The following is a 23,204-nucleotide window of genomic DNA, read 5'->3' as shown; positions in this document are numbered from 1 at the left end:
GAGTTGTGACAACAATGCATTTTATATTTAAATGCAATTCACTTTCAATATTTCATCAATAGCTGGAGGAAGTCGATACAGTAGATACATGTTTAGGCAGGATTGTATTCACATTCATTCCATCAATATCACTCATTGCACCTGATGCTTCCAGACTAAGCTATATTTTCAATATCTATTCCATTTCCATCTCACTCCCAGACACACAATCTAATATAAAAGGAAAAATATCAGCCTTTGCCTTATGAAGGTTATTTTCGTACATGTTCCTGCAGCCGTCAAGGCAGTGTATTATTCATATTGGTGTTAGAGGTCGGGACAAATTTGAGTCCATTTTTAGGGATTAAACAGCAAAGAGCCACACAGGCAACTGAAAGCCTCTCTATCCTTAATCGCTTCTTATTGGGGATCCAAAATATTTTGAATCTTGGTCACATGTAAGTGCATGTCGACATTAAATCAGCAGTTCCTTACTTGTGGCAACTCCACTGCCAAGAAAGTGCCTTGATTTTACCTGTCACAAGCGTAATTCATGTGTACACAAAGAAATTATATATTTTTTTCCTTTGCCAGTGGAATACAAACATGTATGAGTTGATGATTTCGTGGAACTGCAGTCATAGTCATGGAAGAATTTAAAAGGAGATGCATGTAAATATTCATGCAAATGAGCACAACGTGAGTTTGATTTGAGCAAGTGTTCTGCTGTTGTTTCTCATGAAAACTCAAGGACAGGGGAGACCAAGACAACAAAAGCGATTTAAATTAAAGCAGGAAACAAGCACACAAGTACTGTATCACCATAATGGGAATGTTCAGAGGCATAATGAAGGACCAGTGTAAGGGCGACGTTATATACATCATTCAACAGATAAATTAATTCTTAATTTCATTTTCTGTGCAAAACATTATACATATTTCCGTCCCTCTTTGTGGTCTCTGTAAATCAGAGCACACTTTGACTACCAAAACGACCCCAGCTTTTCCATTTGGTCACAGCCACTTTTTTGTTTACAGTCCCTCACATATCCAAAGGACACACCATTTGTCTTTAGGGCGCAGCATTGCTGCAGTTCAGCTCGAGAAGGATGGCCTGCGGGCTATTCTGACCACATTATATGTGTTTAGTCCTGGTGCATCAAAACCAGGGGACAAACCCTGCTTGTCAAACGTGTAGAAGTTAAATAATTGGCCATCTTGAGCTTCCAGAGACACTGAGGCCGTGCCAACTTGCAAAACACAAGGGTACTCTTTTTCAAAAACCACTCTGAACACCCGGTCAACCAGGTAGTTGAGCTTTATTGTCCTGTACTTCTCTGGGATCAACTCTTCAATCTGAGGCCCAAACTGTTGCATGATGAGAACACCGTCTGGCCCGACTTTGATCTCATAGAAGGTGATGTTGCTGTAGGTGAAAAAGCCAATGTAAGGTTCTGGGTTTGGGGGAGCAAAGAGGACCTTCTTGGCCTCCCTGAAGGCTTTTTCTATGGCTGGGATGATGTGGTTGTAGGCCTTGGTGACCACATCCTGGTTCTGAGACCGGCTGCCAGCCATTAGCACCACCAGACCGAGCTTCAGTCTGGGCACCAGGGAGAAAGTGGCAGAGTAGCCGTCCAGATCACCATCTTTACGCACCACCTCGTAGCCCATCAGCTCATTCACTTCCCACGGCGTCCCGGTACGGTTTGCAAAGTAGTCCTTATCACACCTGAAGAGTGGGGTCAGCATGATCTTCAGCGAGTCTGGGTCCAGCAGCTTGCGGTGGTAAGCGCCCAGCAGCATCATGGCAAGCTTGGCCAAGTCTGCGGCAGTGGAGAACATCTGACCCGAGGGCCGGTACCAACCCAGATCATAAAGCGGGGCTGGTTTTCCGTTGGAGTACACTCCCACAGCCGTCTGGCTTAAGAGACCTGGGTTGATGTCAAAGCCAGTGTCCTCCATCCCAAGCCGGTCCAGAATGTTGTCTGTAATCCACCGCTGGTAGTCAACAGCGGCAACTCGTTCAGCCATCACATGAGCCAGCAGTGAGAAGGCGAGGTTGCTGTAGTGACATCTAGAAGGACGCAAGTTAAAGAGATAGACAGTGTCTCTGAAATCTGGTTGTTCATGCAGAAAAAGAGAAAGAAACTATTTTCCATGTTAAAACTCTCACATGGCAGACGTTTGCCCTCAGACTTTCTGTCTAAAAGCCTTTCTATTTTGTTAGGTTTAAGCACAAAATTACTTAGTTAGATTTAGGAAAAAAGAAAGGCATGAAATTTTTCTGCCAGAAAGCCCTGATGGCAAACTTCAATGTGCTTGAAACTGGTGACCTATCTTTTAGAAATTGTTCAATATTTTGTGAAAGGTTGATACCACTCTTCAATCTTAGCTTAGCATAAAGACAAAAAACAATGTGAAACAGCTAGCCTGGCCAGCTGCTGTAGCTTACCGCACAGACATAAGAGTGGTATCAATCTTTCCATCTAAGATTCAAAATTTATTTTAAGAGGTTTCATCAATGTTGTCCTTGTGGTGTGATATTGATGGTTTTATAAGGTTTTAATATTTGATCAAGTCCAGAAAGCATAAATCTTCAACACCAGAGTTCAGTGCTAAAAGGCAACTCCCCTGCAGGTTCAATAAAAAGCTTTGGTCTCTGAAATATTAAAATTTCGTTTGAATGTTTTTGTTTACTGAAAGATCAAATATTTTGCCAATAATGAAGGCTAATCAGTGTAATATGTACAGACAGATAATGTGTAGAAAGATTTGGGCCAGTTAGACTTAGGCATTTAATCATAAGCTCTTCTCAGGTACAATGAAAGTAATTTTTACACAATGTGGGAAATATAGCATGTTTTATGTCAGTCAGACTGTAAGCAATAATGCTCTTCAGTGTACATATTTTGACCATTTTTCAATTAGTCTCATCAGGACATCAGTGAAATCACAATCACACTGATATTAGAAAGCATTTCAGTAAAACAATTTTTTTAACAATACCACTACTATTCCAAACAATAGGTTTTGCCTAAAATGTGTCCGAATAGAAACGTTCAAGCTGTGCAACTAGTTAAATCTGTTTTTTGTTTGTACAATATAGGGTCATGGACATATTGAAGCATAACATATCTTACTTTGTGCCTGGGTCTGCGACAAGTACATCATCTTGTAGCAGATTGATTGCAGATTGTGTTTTTCCTTTCCAGAGCAGATTTGTGGCTCGCAGTCTCCTTGGTAGGCCTGGATCAGCACGGTACAAAATTAGTCAATACAACAACTACTATAACAGATGAAGTGTATTTGTATAACAAGGCATTCTTCTTCTTCTTTGTATCCTGCTCAAAGAAATCACTTTTTATTTCAGTCTGATGGTTATTTCTTTTCACTTTCACACGTGACAGTACTTTCTTGGTATGTGACAAGTTCTTTGAACATAATTATTATGTTCAGCCTTGATACCTTGATGATAAACTGAGACATGGTAGGACATTTAAAGATTAATGATTGCTCTTGCCTCAGGCGTTTCATCTGTATTTCAATTCATTACACAGAGTGAAGTATTAAAAATGGAAAAGCTTCCTCAGATAAACAGGTGCCTGATTATGCATGGCCATAGCAACTCTTTTGCTGATCAATATATGCATGTAACTGTTGGAAGACCCCATCATGATGAAGTATCTCAACAGCTTAGACACTAAATGTTTAATTTCACTGTTGCAGGCATCTGTTGCAATTTCTAAATACAAACTAAAATCTCACAGATGTTTACAAAATTTCATTCTAAACCAGCACAGGTTTATTGATCAAGTAATCGATTGATTGTTACCTTATATTGTCAGACAGTAAATAAAAAGAAAGAACATTAATCTTTAATACCCTGAAATCTTGTAAGAGTAAACTGCAACCAGCATGTTTTTCTTGTTTTTCATATTGATCTTTGAAAACTTTATGTCAAATATACAAAAAAACTTCTCTTCTTCTTCCACTTTTGTTTAAATGTAGGGCTGAAATGATTCAATTAAATCGATTAATTCTTTTACTAAAAACGCTAATTCTGCATCGATGCTTTGTTTAATCCATGTAACTATATAGCACACTGTTTCGCACAGACAGTTGGGGAGGGGGGGGCACCAAGCAAAAGTACTTCTTAAATGACGCATCAATTAATCGATTAAATAATCTGTAGAAGCTTCGAGAGCTAAAATCATTGTTAGCTGCAGCCCTATTTCAGTGTTTTTTCACAGGTCAGCTCCTGTGTATTGATGTGTCCACATCAAGCACCACAATAATAAGAAAGCATATTAGTATATAATCATTGAAGTTTTTCAAGTGCGGACCCACTTTTTGATTTTGGCTGATAGAAAAGATACATTTTCAGACAAAACTAATTGTCTCAACATTTAACACAGAACTATCTCTGATTAGATCTCGAGGTCTTGTATCATATCACAGCAGTTGGATCTTTAGAATTCAGTTAATGTGAAGTTGCTCTGTAAAATCCTACCTGAGAGCTGGCTTGCCATCCTGCGCAGGGTGACTGAAGAGGAGCGGATCTGAACCTCCCCGCTGTCCAGAAATATCAGGCCATCTGTCACATATTTCAGCTCCGAGTCTCGCGACTTGCCCAGAGGGTTTTTGATGGTGAAGTTCTCCACATATTTCTCCAGCGGATCATCTAGGGAGCCAATCTTACCATCCTCCCACAGTTTGTACATCATCAGAGTTGGGAAGATTTTGGATAGGCTGGCAATTCTGAAAGACAGATAACAGAGAGATTGTTTGTTTTACTCTGAAAGAAACTACTTCAGGAGTGTCTTGTTGGCACACTAATGCACAGATTATTATTATTCATGTCTCCCCTCTCTGCTTTTCTTTTTTTTTTTTACTTTCCATCAATTCCCCATTAACACTGCGCAGGAATAAAATACATGTGTTGTTAATTTGGTCATTACCGATTTTATCCAATAGCAACATGCCATCATCCATCCATCATTCCATGTGATCCAAGCCCATAGGTGTCTATTGCATTCCTGACAGTCCTATCACTTCTATCATCTTGTGCTATCAACCCAAGTGTGTGGATATCTGTCTGGCAACATTCCTTGATATATCCAGCCACTCTCTGTACAGGCTTCTTCTCCTCGATAATCCATTCATTGTGCCATGTTACCATGTTTCTAGCAACATGCACAAATGTGGCCATTCCACTGGGAAATACTCATTTGCTCTTTAGCCGAGAGATAGAGAAGACGATTGATACCATTCTTTGTATGATAAATGTAAAGCTATAGCCTGCAGCCGGTTAGCCTAGCTTAGCATAATGACCAGAAACAGGGAAAAAGGTAGCCTGGCTTTGTCCAAAGATAACAAAATCCACCTACCAGCAGTCCTAAAATTCACCAATTTTAGACGTTATTCCACGTTTGTTTAATCTATACAAAAAGCTAAGTGCAAAAATGACATGTTGCGGTTTTATGTGGGAGTTACATGCTGGACTATTTCTTAGCCAGGCTCAGGGACCTCCAGCCGTTTATTGAACCTTACATTGGCCTTTTCACCTACAGCAACATCAATTTATTGATTATACATTGATATGTGGATTATTCATTTTTGTACCTGGGCATTATATGTTATTTTATATTTTTCTGAGGTAAATTGGTAATGCAAATGAGGCGCGTTGCCACAAAATCAACTAGCTGAACTTATATTAAACATTGCTTACCAATAAGAGAACTTATTGTAAATGGAGAGGATTAGTTAAATTGCAACTTAAAAGACTAATTTTAGAAACCTGAAGGTCAGAAAATTAGCCTTAAACTTAGACTTAAAGCCCCCCTCCAGTGTATTTTGACATTTCTATGATATTTCATATTTTTTTGAGTCATTTCCTTACAATGTTGATTACCCACATTGTTCGCCAAATATTTTTTGACAAATGGCTTAATTTTGTGCTCAAAGTTGCAAAAGTTGCTTAGTTGTTAAAATGGGGTTGTGACGCAGACTATAGTAATTCCATAAGTCACACGTCATTCTCCAAGCTTGCGCAGGCGCACTTTCATGCCACGTTAAAAAACTGTCACGCCTTCACGGCTCGTTAAGTCAGAGCTTCAAACCGATAAACATTGTTGTGAGCTAGCTAACAAATTTATCATGTCATTTACTTAGAACTTACAGTAGGTATGTCTCTGTGTCTGATTGTTGGTTTGTCTTTCTAGTTTAGTTACACGAGTTAACTTAGTTGTAGTTAGCCAGGTGTAGTTAGCTAGCATAGTTATTGCAGAAAGTTAGCTAACAGAGGGTCTTCATTTTATTTTTTTGTTTCCTCCTCTTGGTTTAGTGTGCTGTTCATTTTCATTATGGCATTTGTGCGTGTGGTGTTGGAGGACAGTTGACAGAAAACGCGTCGCACTTTCACCTGCCACCGTCTTATATACAGTCTGAAACATGCATTTTACTGATGGCCGTTTTAGCAATGCATCGGCGTAGGCACCCCCCACACCCCCGCGGTAAAGTAAGCGCACCATAAAACGTAGTGGGAGTTATCGTGTGCAGTGCCTGACAGGACCATCGACTGTATAATTGATAACAGCTGATACGCGCACATTAGTTTCTATCATGGGTAAGTAAAGTGTACTAAACTTTACAGTGTTGTAATTTTAACACAGCATATCGTTAGTGAACACTCCAACACTACAGCCACACTCTGTTTGAGAAAGAACGTTAACCAAAAACAGCAGTTAAAACTGGCTGGAGGGGCTTTAAAGATGTAAACCAAACAGAGACAGGAATACTTGTTTTCTAACATTTAGGTTTTAGTTTTGAAGCTCTTCAAGGCATTTAAAATGGAGAATTTTTTGTGTAAAATTTTTGATTTGATACAAATTTATGTTTATAGCTATTACTTATTCTTTGACATAAATAAGCAGACTGTTCAAATATACTATGGTCTCTGACTCCACTGAACCTCCCTATCTGTAAATACCTGATACAAAACACAATGGTCCAAATAAAGATCCACAAATCCCTATTATACTCAAGGGACGTAGGTAGGTAAATATTAAAAAGATGTAAAGGTGTTGTATAAAGCAATTTCTATCAGTTAAATTCATCTGAAAGTATGTGAAAATATGACTGAAAAACAGTGTCAAATTGAATTTAAAAAAAACAGCAGACACAAACTAATTATCAGTGCTCACAGATGGTTTAAAGCCAAAACATTCATATATTTTTGATTTCTAAGATGGGTGGTCATGTTGAAAGCTTCAACTGTGTCCCCCTCAAAAACAAAATTGCCAGTGGTGGAGAAAATTATATATAGTTGTGGGGAAATTACTTAAATGGAGCCCTTTCAGGAGATACTGTGACTGAAAGAGCACTTAAAGTACATGAAGTACTGAAAGAACTCAATAAATCTTTATGCACCTATTTAGACGAGTGCTGGAGGTACTTGTTATGAGCAATAGTTTTCTTTGGCTTCAAATTGACTGGGGCTGTGGGCTATAGTGTACATTATATGTTTATGTTGTCTAGTCAAATTTGTTATACACTCCCATTTTGTTGACAATTTAAGCAGGACATTTAGATAACTAACATTTGATTTTAAATTTGCAATTGTGGGAATGCTCACTAATACAGAAAACGGCCATGGTGATAAACATCCAAAAACACTTAACAATTCAATAAAATACCTAGATGAAGGTACATACAGAAAGAAAACAGTAATACAAAAGGCGGACTTCAAAATTTCAAACATATGTCTTATAAATAAACATTTTATCAGATTCATTATCCCATATATCAAAATCTATATCACCTTTGGTGTTATATAATAAAATAACACATTTAGATTGGTAGAGGATTAAGGAAAGTACTGTTTGTCTCAGGTTAGGGGGAATTTTGTACACTACTTTGGGTGAATCTGTGAATTAATTTTAAGGAGTGCATCAGAAGATTTGCCGGTGTTTTCGTATAGTTGTATTTACCTAGCACACCTAGAACCATTATTTGGTGGAGATTTTTTTTCAGGGCTGTCTCGGGCAGCTTTTCTCCAACTCTCATCATACATTTTTCCCTAAATCTATATTCTAATTCACCTACGTATTTGTCATAGTGAATTTGTTTAGTAAAGATTCTCCTGATACAACTAAACTTGCTGATGGGGAGGCTTTTTTCCAGGTGGAGTGGACGGAATGATTGTCAACGTCCTGCCATTATGATTAATGGTAGTTCATGGCAGAGATTGAGATACTCATAAAAAAAACTATCAACATGACCATCATACATCATGAACATATATCATCCACAAAACATTTCTGTAGTTTCATGTGGTTATGGAAGAGATTTTAAGAGGCAAGACAATCATTAGCAATATAGGCTACGTATAGGGAACTGACCTTGGGAGACATTTTGTTGCCCACATTTTTAGAAAGAACAATCTCAGCTAGTTTCCTTAAACAATGAGTACTTGGTATAATCCCAGGCGGTCTTTTATCCAAAAATTGGGTCAGATCATTTAAGCCGCCCTAGACTGCTCACTAATCACAAAGTAGATAATTAGAAATTATCTTTTAAAGGGGAATTCCACCAATTTTATAGCAAACGTCACGGGCCGGGTGTACTACAGTGTGTGAACATGGTTGTATATTATCTGTGGCTCTGGAGGAGCTTTCTAAAGAATGAGAAAATAACCCATGATGCTATCAAGTTGTTTTGTAATTGTAGGATCTCAGTATACTAAAAGTCAGCACTATTTCTCGGCCTCTGCGGCATTGATTTTCCCCAATCTGTCTTTTGCACATCCCCCAACTTTAAGGCAGTGCAATACCAAATTGCAAAACTGTCTCTTTATGTCATCTGTTTAAATAGGAAAACAATTTAAAAAATATTTTTCTTATTGTGCAAATAAACCTTACTCAAAGCATTTTCATTTATTAGTTAAAATTTCTTGGAGCAAGCTATTTTTCAGAACATCTTTAACAGATGCTTTCAAAAAGTTGTGGGGACAAAATCAGCCATTTCAAAATGTGGTGGGGACATGTCCCTAGCGTCCCCAGTGTAAATGACACCTATGGTATGCAAACACCATTGTGAGGTTTCATGTTGGTTTTTGACATGCTGTCCCTACTGCCACCAAGACACTGGGCTTCTTGTTTTTATAGGTATTCGGTAAGTACAAAACTTTAGATTAGATTCTCCAAAATCTGGTGTAGCTCTCCTCTTTTGTTCATTATGGTGTTAATTATTTTATGTGATTGAATTAAATTTTAACAAAATAATGTGTTAAAGAAATAATAAATAAACTTTAACTGCCAAATCCAACTAGGTTTATATAGCTTTCCTTTCCCCTGGAGACCTGCACTGTACCACTAGCAGTTACTTTAGCCTTTTTTGAGTAATCATCAGACATTCAGGGTAACATGATCGCCATGATGCTGCTTCATCAATTCAATCCAAGGAGGTTACTGCACAGATGTTTACAGGTTGAATAATATTCATAACCAGAGTTCATGTGCCTATTACAATTAATTAAGCTGATGTAATAATGTTTATCCTATGAAAACACATTGCTTCCTCTGCAGGACAGGAAGCAATGTGTTTTATGTTTCATACTGCAGCAACATAATCAATAAAAGAAAAACTGGCTTGCGAGAAAGAGCAGCGATAACCACTGTGGTAGGGAGGACCATGTAAAGATGACTACCAAAAACTTTTACTGATAGAAAATTTACTAAAGAATAGGATATTCATTATTTCTACACCTGAATTTTATTCCTGCCCGCGTGGAGAAGGCTGAAATCACATTTAAATGTTGAATGGTGTGAAACATTGCAGCTGCTGCTATTTGAATATATAATATAATAATTTGATTAATTGTTCAGTCATAGTTAAGTGCTCCATTTAAATAAAACTTGCAGAAAACATAATTAAACACATTAACTAACTCAAACCTTGTAGAAACTGTCTGCTTCATCTCATGACCTCAGTATATGTAAAATCTTGGCTTCTGCCCTGATAATCACAGGAAAATAAAAAATACAAACAGAATTTATACCTAAAATTGAAAGGGGGACATCTTTGACATTTGTGCTGTAGGTTTAAGTACACTACTCACCTATAAATCGTGTACTCGTTGGGTGGTCCTGAGAGTGGGTCACTGCCATTCCTTTTTCCAAAGTTGCCAGTCCACAAAACAGTGTCATTTAAGATCACAATGGCGGATAGAGAGGGAAGGCTGATGGGGTTGATGCTTTGCCGAAGCAAAACGTCCACCTGGAAGAGAAAGGAGTCCATTTTGAAAATATATCCCAGTTAGATTGATATGTAGATTATTTCATTAAAAAAATTTACTTAAAGACGAGAGGCTTCATATTTAGCATAAGATAAGAAAGTGAAGAAGCGTATTTACCTAAATGTATATAACCCTTTAACATGGCTTGCAACTTGCTTTTATTTCCATGATATAAATAGATTTATATAATTAGATCAGATTACCACCTAAAAAGGTCTAATATATAAGTTTCTATTGTACCTAAAATATTCAGGAGGAGGTTTTATGGTTTAAAAAAATAATTTTAAAAAAATGAACTCATCCTGGTTCTCAGATCAAGTCAAGTTTATTTGCAGTCATTAATCACAAAAAGGGAGTCATAACAATCTGTGAAGATAATTTGACCTTTGGACCCCAATGAGACTGAAGAAAATGACAATTTTAATTTAAGAACAGAATGTCTTAGTTAGGGTTGGGTGGAAATGACTGTGTGCCTTTTCATGTAATTTTTCTAGAGCTATTTATCACAAGTGTGCACTTTTCCTTCCTCTAAAGTAAAGTAATTTCGTCTGAAAATTGTAGATGTGAGCAACATGTTAAACACACAGTCTGCATTTTCAGAGGGGCGGCTGTGAAAAGCACTGAATCACAGCCATAGTTATTGTAACTGCTTGATGATGAGTAATTCAGAAATCTACATTTCTCTGCCATCACAAGCCCTGCTACTGTCGTTAAATGCTCTGCCCTCATGCAGAAATTTGAATTAATCAAGACAAAAGGCACATCATCATCAACAGGGAAAGTAAGTTCCTACATCTACTCAGTACAGTTTTGAGGTACTTGTACTTTCCAATGAGTATTTTCATTTTGTGGTACTTTATACGTTTTAGTCCACTAAGTTCATCAGACAGCCAAGCTTATAAAATGAACAGGTTAAACTTTGGTGTCCAACCTTTCTGGCTTGTGACTCCCTTACAAAAAATGCAGTGGTCCCTGGCCACCTTGTCACATTTTAGATGGTTTGATAGCAGTTGCAGAAGAGAGTGAGTGAGTTTATCTTCTTTCCTTCCCCATTAATCATCACACAATCCCACAGATTTATGACCAGTTCCATTAACTTAACATTTAACTGATGCAGTTTCACTACAGCAGGGGTTGAAATACAGACATTTTTACTTGTAACAAAGTATATTTTCATGGTGGTATTGGTAATATTACTTCTAAGTACTTTTACCACCACTGCAGGGCAGACATTGAGGTAGGTATGACATAAAGCCATATGTTGCTGGTTTGGTTGCTCACAAGGCAGAAATGAGCAAAAGAAAATCTGTTATGAATTCACTGTTCATTGTTATGAACATCAAACGGTTCATGTGCTTAATTTTCATTCTCCATTTGGCTTTTAGTGTTTGGTCGCAGAGTCAAACGGAAATTTAACTGGCAAACGTCTGATCAACTTGAAATTAATGAGTCATATTTTGATGCTAATATTCATTAACTACATGCAGTTGTGTCCTACTTACTAATGTGCACACACTACTCTTTATTCTCAGATTGTCTTACGGGTAATAAGGTGTCAATATATTTAATTGCACGTTGTTTATTAACTGGGAATACTGCTGCAGAAATACAACCTTCTCTCAGACAGTTTTTTATCCACTACTTCTTTAATCTCCTTCTGTCGACTGCAACAGCATTTGGTGTGAAGGATTACCAGGGCCAGCCTGTAAATTTCCTCGGACTTTGGTGGGCATGACAGAAATACGACCTCAGATTTAAATCTGTGCATGATAAATGACTCTTCTCACCTTTTCCAGGGCCTCTTTCAGACTAGGGATAGGATGTTCCAGCTGAAGAGGAGAGGGGAAACGGGGACACATCATCTCTGATTTTGCATTACGACCCATGCCGTCATCTGAGTGGCAGATGGGAAATGGGAAAAGAGAAAGAGAGAAAGAAAGAGCCGAGGAATCACAAGGGGACAGGCTATTGTAGTTTCTACTTGATATTTTGAGAGTATAGTGTATCAGCGGCACAAAGGCCATCCAATAATTCCCTCTGCTTCCTGATGAACCCCCTTGATCTTATACAATTTGACAAGTTGTATGATATATACAACTCGCCGATCAAAACAATGTGAATGAGAACCTTTGGATCTGTGCTTTTCCCATTAATAATGTTACCTGATATCCTTTTGCTTATCTGTAATCATATGATTACATACCTGGACTGTATTTTGGAGAACAGAGCATTTTGTCTGTCAGCTCTGTTTGAAGAAATGACACTAAAGAGCCTGCTATAATTAAGTGTCAACATACACTGAACAAAATTATAAACGCAACACTTTTGTTTTTGCCCCCATTCATCATGAGCTGAACTCAAAGATCTAAGACTTTCTCTATGTACAAAAGGTCTATTTCTCTCAAATATTGTTTACAAATCTGTCAAAATCTGGGTTTGTGAGCACTTCTCCTTTGCAGAGATAATCCATCCACCTCACAGGTGTAGCATATCAAGATGCTGATCAGACAGCATGGGTTTTAACACAGGTTTGCCTTTGGCTGGCCACAATGAAAGGCCACTCGAAAATGTACAGTTTCTCTGCATTGGGGGGTCTGGTGGGGTCCGGAAACCAGTCAGTATCTGGTTCACCACCATTTGCCTCACGCAGTGCAACACATCTCCTTCGCATAGAGTTGATCAGGTTGTTGATTGTGGCCTGTGGAATGTTGGTCCACTCCTCTTCGATGGCTGTGCAAAGTTGCAGTCAGGTCGAGACCCCGAAGAGGACGATGAGCATGCAGATGAGCTTCCCAGAGATGGTTCCTGACAGCTTGTGCACAAATTCTTTGGTTATGCAAACCGATTGTTTTGTAGGTGAAGATGCTAGATGTGGAGGTCCTGGGCTGGCGTGATTACACGTGGTTGTGAGGCTCATTGGATGTCCTGCCAAATTCTCTGAAACGCCTTTGGAGATGGCTTATGGTAGAGAAATTAACATTAAATTCACGGGCCATATCTCTGGATATTCCTGCAGTCAGCATGCCAATTGCACGCTCCCTCAAACGTGACATCTGTGGCATTGTGCTGTGTGATGGAACTGCACATTTTCGAGTGGCCTTTTATTGTGGCCAGCCTAAGGCACACCTGTGCAAAACCCATGCTGCCTGATCAGCATCTTGATATGCCACACCTGTGAGGTGGATGGATTATCTCGGCAAAGGAGAAGTGCTCACTAACACAGATTTTGACAGATTTGTGAACAATATTTGAGAGAAATAGGCCTTTTGTACATAGAGAAAGTCTTAGATCTTTGAGTTCAGCTCATGATGAATGGGGGCAAAAACAAAAGTTTTGTGTTTATAATTTTGTTCAGTGTATTTAAACCAAACTTATGATTTAAAGCACCTCTTGTACATTTGGAAGAAACGCATATTCTGGCTCTGTGTTTGACATTCACACCAACTTTCCTTGATTGAGTGGACTACAATTAAAATATTTCACTGTCTTTTATTTCACATGTACATCTCAAATGTTATCTTTACACTTTAATTCTGAAATACAACTTCTACTGTTTGAGAGGTTGAACATAATGAAACGTACCGTCAAGCTTCAAGCATTTACAGTGTTTTAACTGACAATGCCATCTGAAACCTTGAACTTCTTATGATGCTGTCAATTACAGTATACAAACTCCCAGCCAGCACAACAAATGTGAGCTAATATTTTAGCGAGCCCACACTTTCTCATAATTACTAGATGAAGATCATACAATAAAGGGGCGGCTTTATCTCTCAATTACGAGATTTGCATCTCTTAATTATAATAATCTATTGATTATCAAAGTTGCAGTAGAAACTGAGGTTGCAGGTCGCTGTGGATTATTAAGATCAGATAAGAAGGAGCATCCAGAGTTTAAGCTGCAAGCTAACTGATATGATGCAGTGTTGAATGAAATAAACAAGGAAGAACTTACAGTAACTGGATATCACAGGATCACAGAATCAAAATAATAAATTATAAACCATTCCCTGATGATGAAATGAAAATGCTTACTTTGCTTGATGTTAAATGAGTCATCCATTAAGTATGTTTTGGCAGAGTTGTTTGTAGATTGTTTTAGTCCTTAAGCAAGTCTTAAGTCAGGCTACTTTGCATAAAGTAATGGAATCACACACCCACCTACCTTTTTAAAGTTTTAAAAGCTTTTTTGCTTTTATTTATGATAGGTCAAGTGTCAAGGCAGTTACGTCTCAAATAGGTCACAACTCATTATTATTTGCAATGTTTTACATTTGAGTTAGCCTGAATAAATACATGGTCTAAAAAACTTTGGGGAAAAAAATCGAATACCTTAAAAGTCCGTTGGAAAATATAAATACAGAATGTCTAAGATGAAGATTACTCAGCCTCAAGACATTCTTCACCTGACAGCGACACTATTTCAGATGTTTTCCACAGTTACCAACAGTGTTCTTACCTGGCAGGACTTTTGGCAGCTGATATTGCCAGAAGAAGCATCCTGTCATCACCAGAGATAAAACGAGGAAGAACACCAAACCCAGCTGGGTCCATTTTACCTTCATCCTGTTGGTTTTAGTGAGTCCTTCAAATTTAACGGTAGCAGCAGGAGCAGCCACAGCAAGAGTTGGCTTAAATACAGAAAGACAGGAACACAGACACACAACAACACACAGCAGGTTACTAATGAGAGTGTAAAACTTCTTAAAGTTTCCCATATTTGTGGATTCTTTAAACAGACATTCTCCTCCATGTTATCTGTTGATTTTTGTTTTGCAGGTTGGCAGAAATCCATGTCAGCGTTTTTCCAGTGCAAGTGAACCCTGTTGCACTTAATGGTAGTCACCACCTGATTCTTCACAGGTCAGAGCATGTTGGACTGGATTATCAGTGACCCAGAAACCTTCTTACCACTCAATCAATATCCTAAACATTTACTTACTTACTGAGCATGTGATTCTTACACCCCAAAGGCAGCAACTGGTGTCCCATGGAGGATTTCCTGAGCAGGAGAAAGGCACAGACACAGACTCCCAACTCTGATTTCTCACTGACTGTGCTGTAATCCTGGGCCATCGCCGCTCCTGTCCCTCACAATTCAATTTCCTCTTGCAGCCACAGGCTGTTGACATCATAATCCCCAGATTTACTCCACCGAAGCGGCCGGGGAAGTCTTAATCCTTAATCCCTGGGAATCAATTCACTTCTGTCCAGCTTCGCCTTGTGGAGCCCACCACCGAGCCGCACGAGCTGACAAAGATGGCACCCACTCAGCCAACACATGACAAGGTGATAGGGTGCGCCTTTTAGCCAGAGCATGAGATGAAAAGTACAATCACTTGGGTGCAGCGAATTTGGATCAAGTGGGTGAGGGAATGACTTGGGATGTTGAGAGGAATTTAGGTAATGACTGAGCCTTTTTATCTAACCTTGACTCACATCTGTCTTTGGAGGTTTTATTGAGAGCCTGCTGAAAATTTTCCTTGATTACCAAATAATCTACAAACCAATGTCATTTACATCGATGTTGTTATGAGCCACTAAGAGTCTACCATTTTCTTACATGGCAGTTATACTGTTGTGTGATATAATGATGATGATCTATAGATAAATATATAAATAGTCTGTATAGAATAATGATTTGTGAGTTCCAACTTCTCCCCTCTAGTAGGTGCTACAGAGCACTTCCTGCCAAAACAACCAGACACAAGAACACTTTCTTTCCACACGCATCACTCTAAAAAACAGTTAAATCAGTCATATAGTGTCAACTACCCTGTAACATTGAACATCCACTGTAGCTACAAATTATTTTTGTATTTTTATGTACGTTTTTGATTTTAATAAATCAAATTGTCATTGCCTTTTTGTCAGTGGGCTCAAAACTCACTCAGAAATGGAGCACACGCCTGTTTTCTCCGTTGCTTGCATCAGCCACTACTCTGCTTTTAATGTGAGGTCTCCGGCTCGGATTCAGCTCTGTGCAACACCATAAAACAACCGGCTCACAGCAAAACACAGGCTCCATGTAAGGATATAAAACAACAATAAAGGTTTATGTGCTGAAGCCCATCAGACCAAACAGGTTTAGGTGATGCCGAGTAAGAACAAAGTGAGCATTAGTAAAGCTGGAGAAACACAGAGAAAGTCACGTTAGCTCGCAGGCTAACGCCGAGAAGTTGAAAGGTTATCCGATGTAAAGTCATATAACGTTAGCTTTCCACATTACTTCATCAACTAACGCCACCCATGTTACTATCACGTGTGCCACTGTTAGCCTGCAGAGAGGATGTAACGGTAAAAAGCAAATGTGGAGCGATTTGTTTACTAAAGGTAGCCTATAGTGATGCAGCTAGCTAACGCTACAGTAGCTCGGACCTGCCGCTGTTTTCTTCGTAACATTCAGTTTGTGTTTATTGTGGTTTTACCGACACTCACAGCTTCTCCACCTCTCCATCGCTGTAACTTGACGTGACCCACATAACACAAAACACTGCAAGAAAACGGTCACAACAACCCAGAGGAAGGAAGAGCCATCCACTAACACTAGTTACAGTAAAGTTACTGCGGTCTAACTGTTATAAAGTGTGACACAGTGTCGTTATAATATTCAGTCCAGCTCACTAACCGTTTCATTATCATCCAATATATGTTGCTGTGCTGACATTGCTGAGCCTCCGGAGACAGATTCACAGATAGTAAAGATGAAAGCAGCAGTAGAAGCTAACGCTGTAGCACGTCGGCTAAATGAAGTAAATGTACCGTGATGGATTAGTTCAACCTGCAGCTGATAAAAATATTACTGTAACGTTGCAGTGGGAATTTACCTGAGTTTCTAGCTCGGTCTGCTCTCCATGCCTGTCTATAGCCGCTGTCACTCGGCCTTTTTGCGGGAGGATTGTGCCGATATGCGTCTCGCTGCGCTGAGTGAAGTAACATTAAGGAGCCGGTGTCGATCCGCCTCTGAGACGGGAACGTTGAAATAACAGAGCCTGAACATGTCTGAGTGAAAAGCCACAGCCTGCATGCTGGTGTTTCTGCGTTTATTGCTGGATTTCTGTATGACAGTGGTTGTGTTTTGGATTATGCTCGCTCATGACTTCAAGCGAGCACGCGTACGAGCACACGCCTGGTTGGAATCTTAGAACCGCACCGCTAGTGGCCGCTGGAAACTACATAATGCCCCTTTAACGTGTACATAACCTATCATCCATCACTGTCTAAATATAAAATCTAAGCACTTTTTTAAAATTAAAATTGGACTTTGTATTTTTGATGTATTGGGTATTTAATCCATTGGATTAGAAAAAAAACTACAGAGCCCCAGAAGTCCTCAAAGATGACTATTTATCTTTTGTGACCACAATCTTTCAGAATTGTCCTGTGCCACAAAAACAGAGCAGGTGGGAATCGTTTTTTTTTCTAAATGTTTAAATGTTTTTCAATTTGATTTCCAGAAAATATAATATTCATGATTTAAAGTAATATCTAACCTGATAGAGGATTTGATCTATCAACTTCTAGTGGGAATCTTACATAAAGATAACATATTCTGAAAACCTTGGTCATTTTTAGATTTTCTATCCATCATTGGGAACATCCAGTGACATCCATCATTCCTTCACTCAGCTTAATCACAAGATATTAATGGTTTAGCTTAGTAATGTGTTTTGATGCTTATAAGTATGATGATGGGGAAAATGAAGTGTGAACGCGAGCTGCTGCTGATCCTGGTTGCATAACCTGTGATCGCTGGAGAGCACAACAGCTGGCCCATTTCACCAGAATCAGGACAAATACACACACACACACTCACACACAGCCCTGTAACCACCAGAGCACTAACCATCACACCAGTTTAATGTGTTTTTGTTTAAAACACATTTTCTTTGTATTTGTCGCTTCAGTTCCTGCATGTATTTGTGTGTGCAGGCATGAGTTTGCGCAGCTTGTATGTGCATGAGGTGAGTGCTTTTACCTGTGCTTGAACCCCGTCCACTGAGGTCTCTCTGAGGACTTTACTCCCTGCCTTGCCCATGGTTTCGCTGCACCGGCTGTTAACATGAAAAACAAAAACAAGCACTTACAGCTTCTGCACAGAATTTGTCTTATTTCTTCTCTATTTAGCACTGCAATACGGAAGGTTTAATGTCATATGAATGTTGTTGCATACTGTGATATTGCTCTCTGTACAGAACGTCCACAGATGTCAAAGTAGAGCAGGAGAGAGCAAGAGAAGCAAAGATCATTTTTGTGGAATAATTCCTTATTGCTGGAGCAGCGTGGACTGCTCTGCAATATAAGAAAGTGATATGATAGACTGACACACTGTACAACTAACAGTGAACTCATAATCATAAGCTGTAAGGGAGTGCCAACTTTTGGAAGGATTGTTCCTACAGTAAATATTTTTTTCTACGCTACCAGTATGACTAAGAATGTTACATCTCTCTATTTGCATGATGGCTCTCTTTTGAAATACATTAGTGTCATTCTGTATGACAGAAAGTAAGATTCACCAACTACTGCAGCATGAGCAGAACAGCAACCCAGTGTTGCACTTGGCACTTGACAAGCTAGACAAGCTAGAAGTATGGTAAAAGGTGTCAGTAGTGAATACGGAGAAACTGCTACACTTAGGGAGCAAGCACAACAAACAGAATAGCAGCAAGTCATGTAGACCTGTCCATTAAAAAACTAAACACAAACGAATGTAATTATTTACCCTCTTCGGGGATGAAATTACTTCGAAGATAAAATTGAAGATGGCATTTGTTGATGAATGAACCATTGTTAAAGGCAGCTGGATCACAACCCTCGCACAATGAGTGTTATGTTGTTTTCTTGCTGAAATGATTTCTTATGTTCATACTTTTCAAAAAAAGGTTTTTAATGTGACTGTAAGGTCAGCACAGTGGATTGTGTTTTCTTTTTTACCTTCAATCATACTGCAATGAAGCAAACAAAAAAGAAAAATGTTTTGTGTAGCTTGACATTTCTAGGCCTCTGAACAAATTAAAATTCCATCAAATATTCAGCACCAAGTTAAAACCTGACCTGGCATTTTGGGACTTTTTCAGTGTTCCAGGGCTAATGAGAAAATTAACCACTGCTTACAGAGCAACTTCTGAAGTGCTGACCAGGTTGCATCATTTCAGCAGTGTAATAGTCTGTCATACTTCAAGTATAGTGTAGAAAGCATCTGTGATCAGTTTAAGTCCCCGGAATAAGGCAGGTTATAATTCTTGGGAGGTCAGAGCTTTGTAGACCTGGCTAAAAGGCAAATCAGCCTGCTAACATGCTCACAATGATAATGCTAACATGAATATGTTTAGCAGGTATAATGTTTACCATGTTTATCGTTTGAGTAGCAAACATGTACAGCTGAGGCTGATGAGAATGTTTTTCGTTTTTAAAGTTATTACAATTCTTCCTGAGGGGAAGGTCCCCAGATTTATGGCAATGCATCTGGTAGTTTTTGAGATACACAGCTGACATATTTACCAGTTAATACATTAACAACTTTAGTTAATGGAATCATTGGACTGCCTTTCATTAAGATTAATACATCACATTGATTATTCTAATGCATTATGCATCTTGAGTAGCAATTGTTTGCTTAATGTTGTATTTATGAAAGCGGTTAATTGCCTTATACTTTATCTTCTAAATTTGCTTTGCTCTTTTCTTGATCAGCGGTCTCTGCAGTGACCCAGATTATGCCAAAGATCATTCAAATTTCATGTAATCAATCAGTCTAGAGTCATAATGTCCACTGCCATTGTGCCATTCACAAGGAAACTTGTCACACTGAGACAAAGCATGCATCACATTCACAGTTTTGCATTATTCTGTAATAAATCCCTTTACTGTAAAACTTGTGATAACACAGATGTTTGTATGCAAAGGTTTGTAGAGTTTAAAGAGTATTGTGCGCAGTGTATTACAGTGCAACATTCACTCTCAGATTTTCATGGTTTAATCAGATTTAGTTAAAAATCTCCACTGACTTATGTGTTCATGCTGCTAATCATGAAAGCAGATATTCAGCATTGATTTCAGTATTCAATGTGTTATCATATATTCAGATGTAGACATAATGACACTATAAGAAAGCATGCACCAACTTTTTAGATATAATCTTTAAAACAAGTCTGACATCCCAAATATCCTCCAAATTTTAATATTTATTGTGTTCCGTAAGATGCAAAGCAACAAGGAAATGCAGTCGTAATTATTGAGTTTTTCTGATTGATTCAGATTTTGAAGATGCAAATTACATTGACCTTTTCAGAACACATATTATCATGTTTATAAGAAATGCAGAACATTTGTAAATGAAGTGATGTGCCACATGCACAAACCGTCTAGAATCAAGGCTGTGGAAAAACATGTTACATAAGCTGTAATGAATCAAGTACCTCTTTTCTAGGCCATGAAATATCCTACATTGATTAATTCTGTGTACACTTACCTCGGGTTCTGAATCTACTGACTGCTTTTTCCCACCTCTTTGTCAAAACGTTAAGACAAAAATATTCCGCTCTTGTTTCGCCTGGGTTTGTGAGCTCGGAGCGGGATGCTGACAGATGTTAGTATCATGGTTATGGCTAAATCCTGCTTGTATCAAACCCAGCATTCTGGATTAACCATCACAGCCAATGGCCACATCTGTCATGGCATAAAAATAGGTGGCCTTTCAGTGTGTGGCATGTGTTTTGTGTGCATTTTTTTTGCATTTGCATTTGCATGGCATGTGGTTTAAGGAGGACAAGTTCATTCAGCGAAACAAAAAGCCAACTGGTTGTACTTGCTGACCTGATCATAATTTTTTTAACTGACAGATTACACAGTCCATTGATGAGGTTATGAATCTTGAGGTTGGTGGTTTTAGTGTATGTCCCAACAAGAAATCAGATCTTGCACTGACTTTCTTTTAGAAATTTCAAAAGTGTCCCACAAGAAATCTGATGAGGCTGCTTTCTGTGGGCCCTAAAGTGTGAAACACCCTCTCCTTGGACCTTAGAATGGCAAACTCTCTTGGTATTTTTAAAAAGAAATTTAAGACACATCTTTTTAACTCGGTGTTTAATTTGGTAACATTCCCTTTATTTATTTAGGTATTTATTTATTGTTTTAAAGACACCTCAGATACCTGTGGCTCAATCTTGTTAATGGCTTTTTGCAGACTGATAACATAACTAGTTCATCAAGACCTTCCTTACAGCAGTATATTGTTCTGGTTTCTTTAAGTTTCCATATTTTAGAAGCATATTCCTTTGCCTCATGCCTTTTGGATCCTTTTCACAGGAACGCACACACACAAAAAAAACATTTGGCAGAAGCTGAATCTAAACTAGACCTCTCTCCCATGACTCCGGCTCTGTTTTGGATTTATTGAAGACGTCTGACCTATTTATCTGCAATGTTCATTTCATGGTGAATACTAACATGGAGAACATCTACTTATGGGTCAGATGCAATCTAATACAAACTAATTAATACATATGTGCTCATACTGGCATGTTGTCCGCGACAGCAGTAATGCAAAAAGTGGATGACCAGCATGCTGTGTGTGCTGGTACACAGAAGCATGAAGTGAACTGAATTTGTACATTTGTTCAAAAAACATGAAATGCTCTTGGGCACTTAGAGCAGACATGATTAGGGAATAAATATGTAGGCAGCTCACTTTAATGCACATGGCTTATTGCAAGCTGCTGTGGTCACTGGCACTATGATTACGCACATGATCACTGGTGATTAAAGAAAGTCTGCTGCATTAAGTGTTCACATCAGCATTACCCAATCCTCATGTCACATTAATACCTTATCTGGATTTACACAGGGATTGATAACATCAGAGTTTTGAACAAAGACAAAGGACTTAAGTATATATGGTGGACTATGTTTTAGTGAAATAATGTGTTAAACATTATTCTAAAAAATGTTTTTTTGTGTGCTGAAAAATCTCTTAAACACCCTTAACACTTATATTTATTCATTGCAGCCACAAAAGTGCTTAAAGTATATCATCTGTTTTTGAAAGTGTGACAAAACATGTAAATTAAACCCTTAATAATCAAATACTGTCAAAAAAATCCATTGTACGCCTCTCCTTTCCCACCTTCTTTGCTGAGTGCATCAAGTTCACTCATAATCGCTACTCCTTTAAATTCATTCCATATTCAAAATGCTATATATTATGTATGATTACCATCCACTGTCCATCAGTACTGCAACTGACATCAGTAATACTTGACTTTAGCATTAACAAACTGAAGCTACTGGGAAATTTAATTCTTAGTTTTCTATCAACAATTTGAGACACTGGTCATGTGCATTAATAAAATGCTTAAATAAAATACTGAATTTATTATTACAGTGTTGGGAGGATGAAGCACAGGAAACAGACAGGGGTGAGTTAATGAAGATTTATTTCAGGGACATGAGGAAATACAGATTGAGATGCAAAGAGAAGTTGTCTGGCAGGAATATAGGGGTGATGGTGGATGGCAAGCAGGGTCAAGGTGGACGGATGAATGAATGAGTGTGAGTGGTGCGGGCAAGCTGAAGTTACTTTGTGGATTAGCAGGCAGGCATCCAGATAGGCTGACAAGCAACTTGATAAGTTGATGGACAGCAGGAGGACAGGGACAGCAGGTGAGGTGAATGATCCACAATCGGGAGGGAACCGGGAGAGTGCCAGCAAGAAATGCACGCCCACACCCACACACACACACACACACACACACACACACACACACACAGGGGAAGAGCTAAACACAATGAATGAATGAATGACAGATTTCTTTCGGCCTTCTTGCTTGCCATATTTTATATTAGCTAAAAACAAATATCTATAGGCAATGTATGTTGTGTGTGGATGTGGATTGCGTTTACACCTACCTAATTTCCAAACATATAATAA

General features: G+C 38.5%; 1 protein-coding gene across 1 annotated transcript; it reads right to left on the bottom strand.

Moving 5' to 3' along the window:
• Positions 1–556: 556 nt before the first annotated feature.
• lactbl1b (lactamase, beta-like 1b) lies at positions 557–17,309 on the bottom strand. The gene is made up of 7 exons (XM_038697891.1): positions 17,101–17,309; positions 14,733–14,904; positions 12,061–12,167; positions 10,097–10,254; positions 4,490–4,737; positions 3,120–3,225; positions 557–2,053 (listed from the first exon to the last, which is right to left on the bottom strand). The coding sequence occupies exons 2-7, from the start codon at positions 14,836–14,838 to the stop codon at positions 1,075–1,077; spliced, it is 1,704 nt and encodes a 567-aa protein (XP_038553819.1). The 5' UTR covers positions 14,839–14,904; positions 17,101–17,309; the 3' UTR covers positions 557–1,074.
• Between the last annotated feature and the right edge of the window lie 5,895 nt (positions 17,310–23,204).

This window comes from Micropterus salmoides, unplaced genomic scaffold, assembly GCF_014851395.1.
Source record: "Micropterus salmoides isolate LMB-PRFRI ecotype aquatic unplaced genomic scaffold, ASM1485139v1 Ms_hic_scaffold_4, whole genome shotgun sequence".
NCBI classification, from domain to species: Eukaryota; Metazoa; Chordata; class Actinopteri; order Centrarchiformes; family Centrarchidae; genus Micropterus; species Micropterus salmoides.
This window is presented reverse-complemented; position numbering and strand designations above follow the sequence as displayed.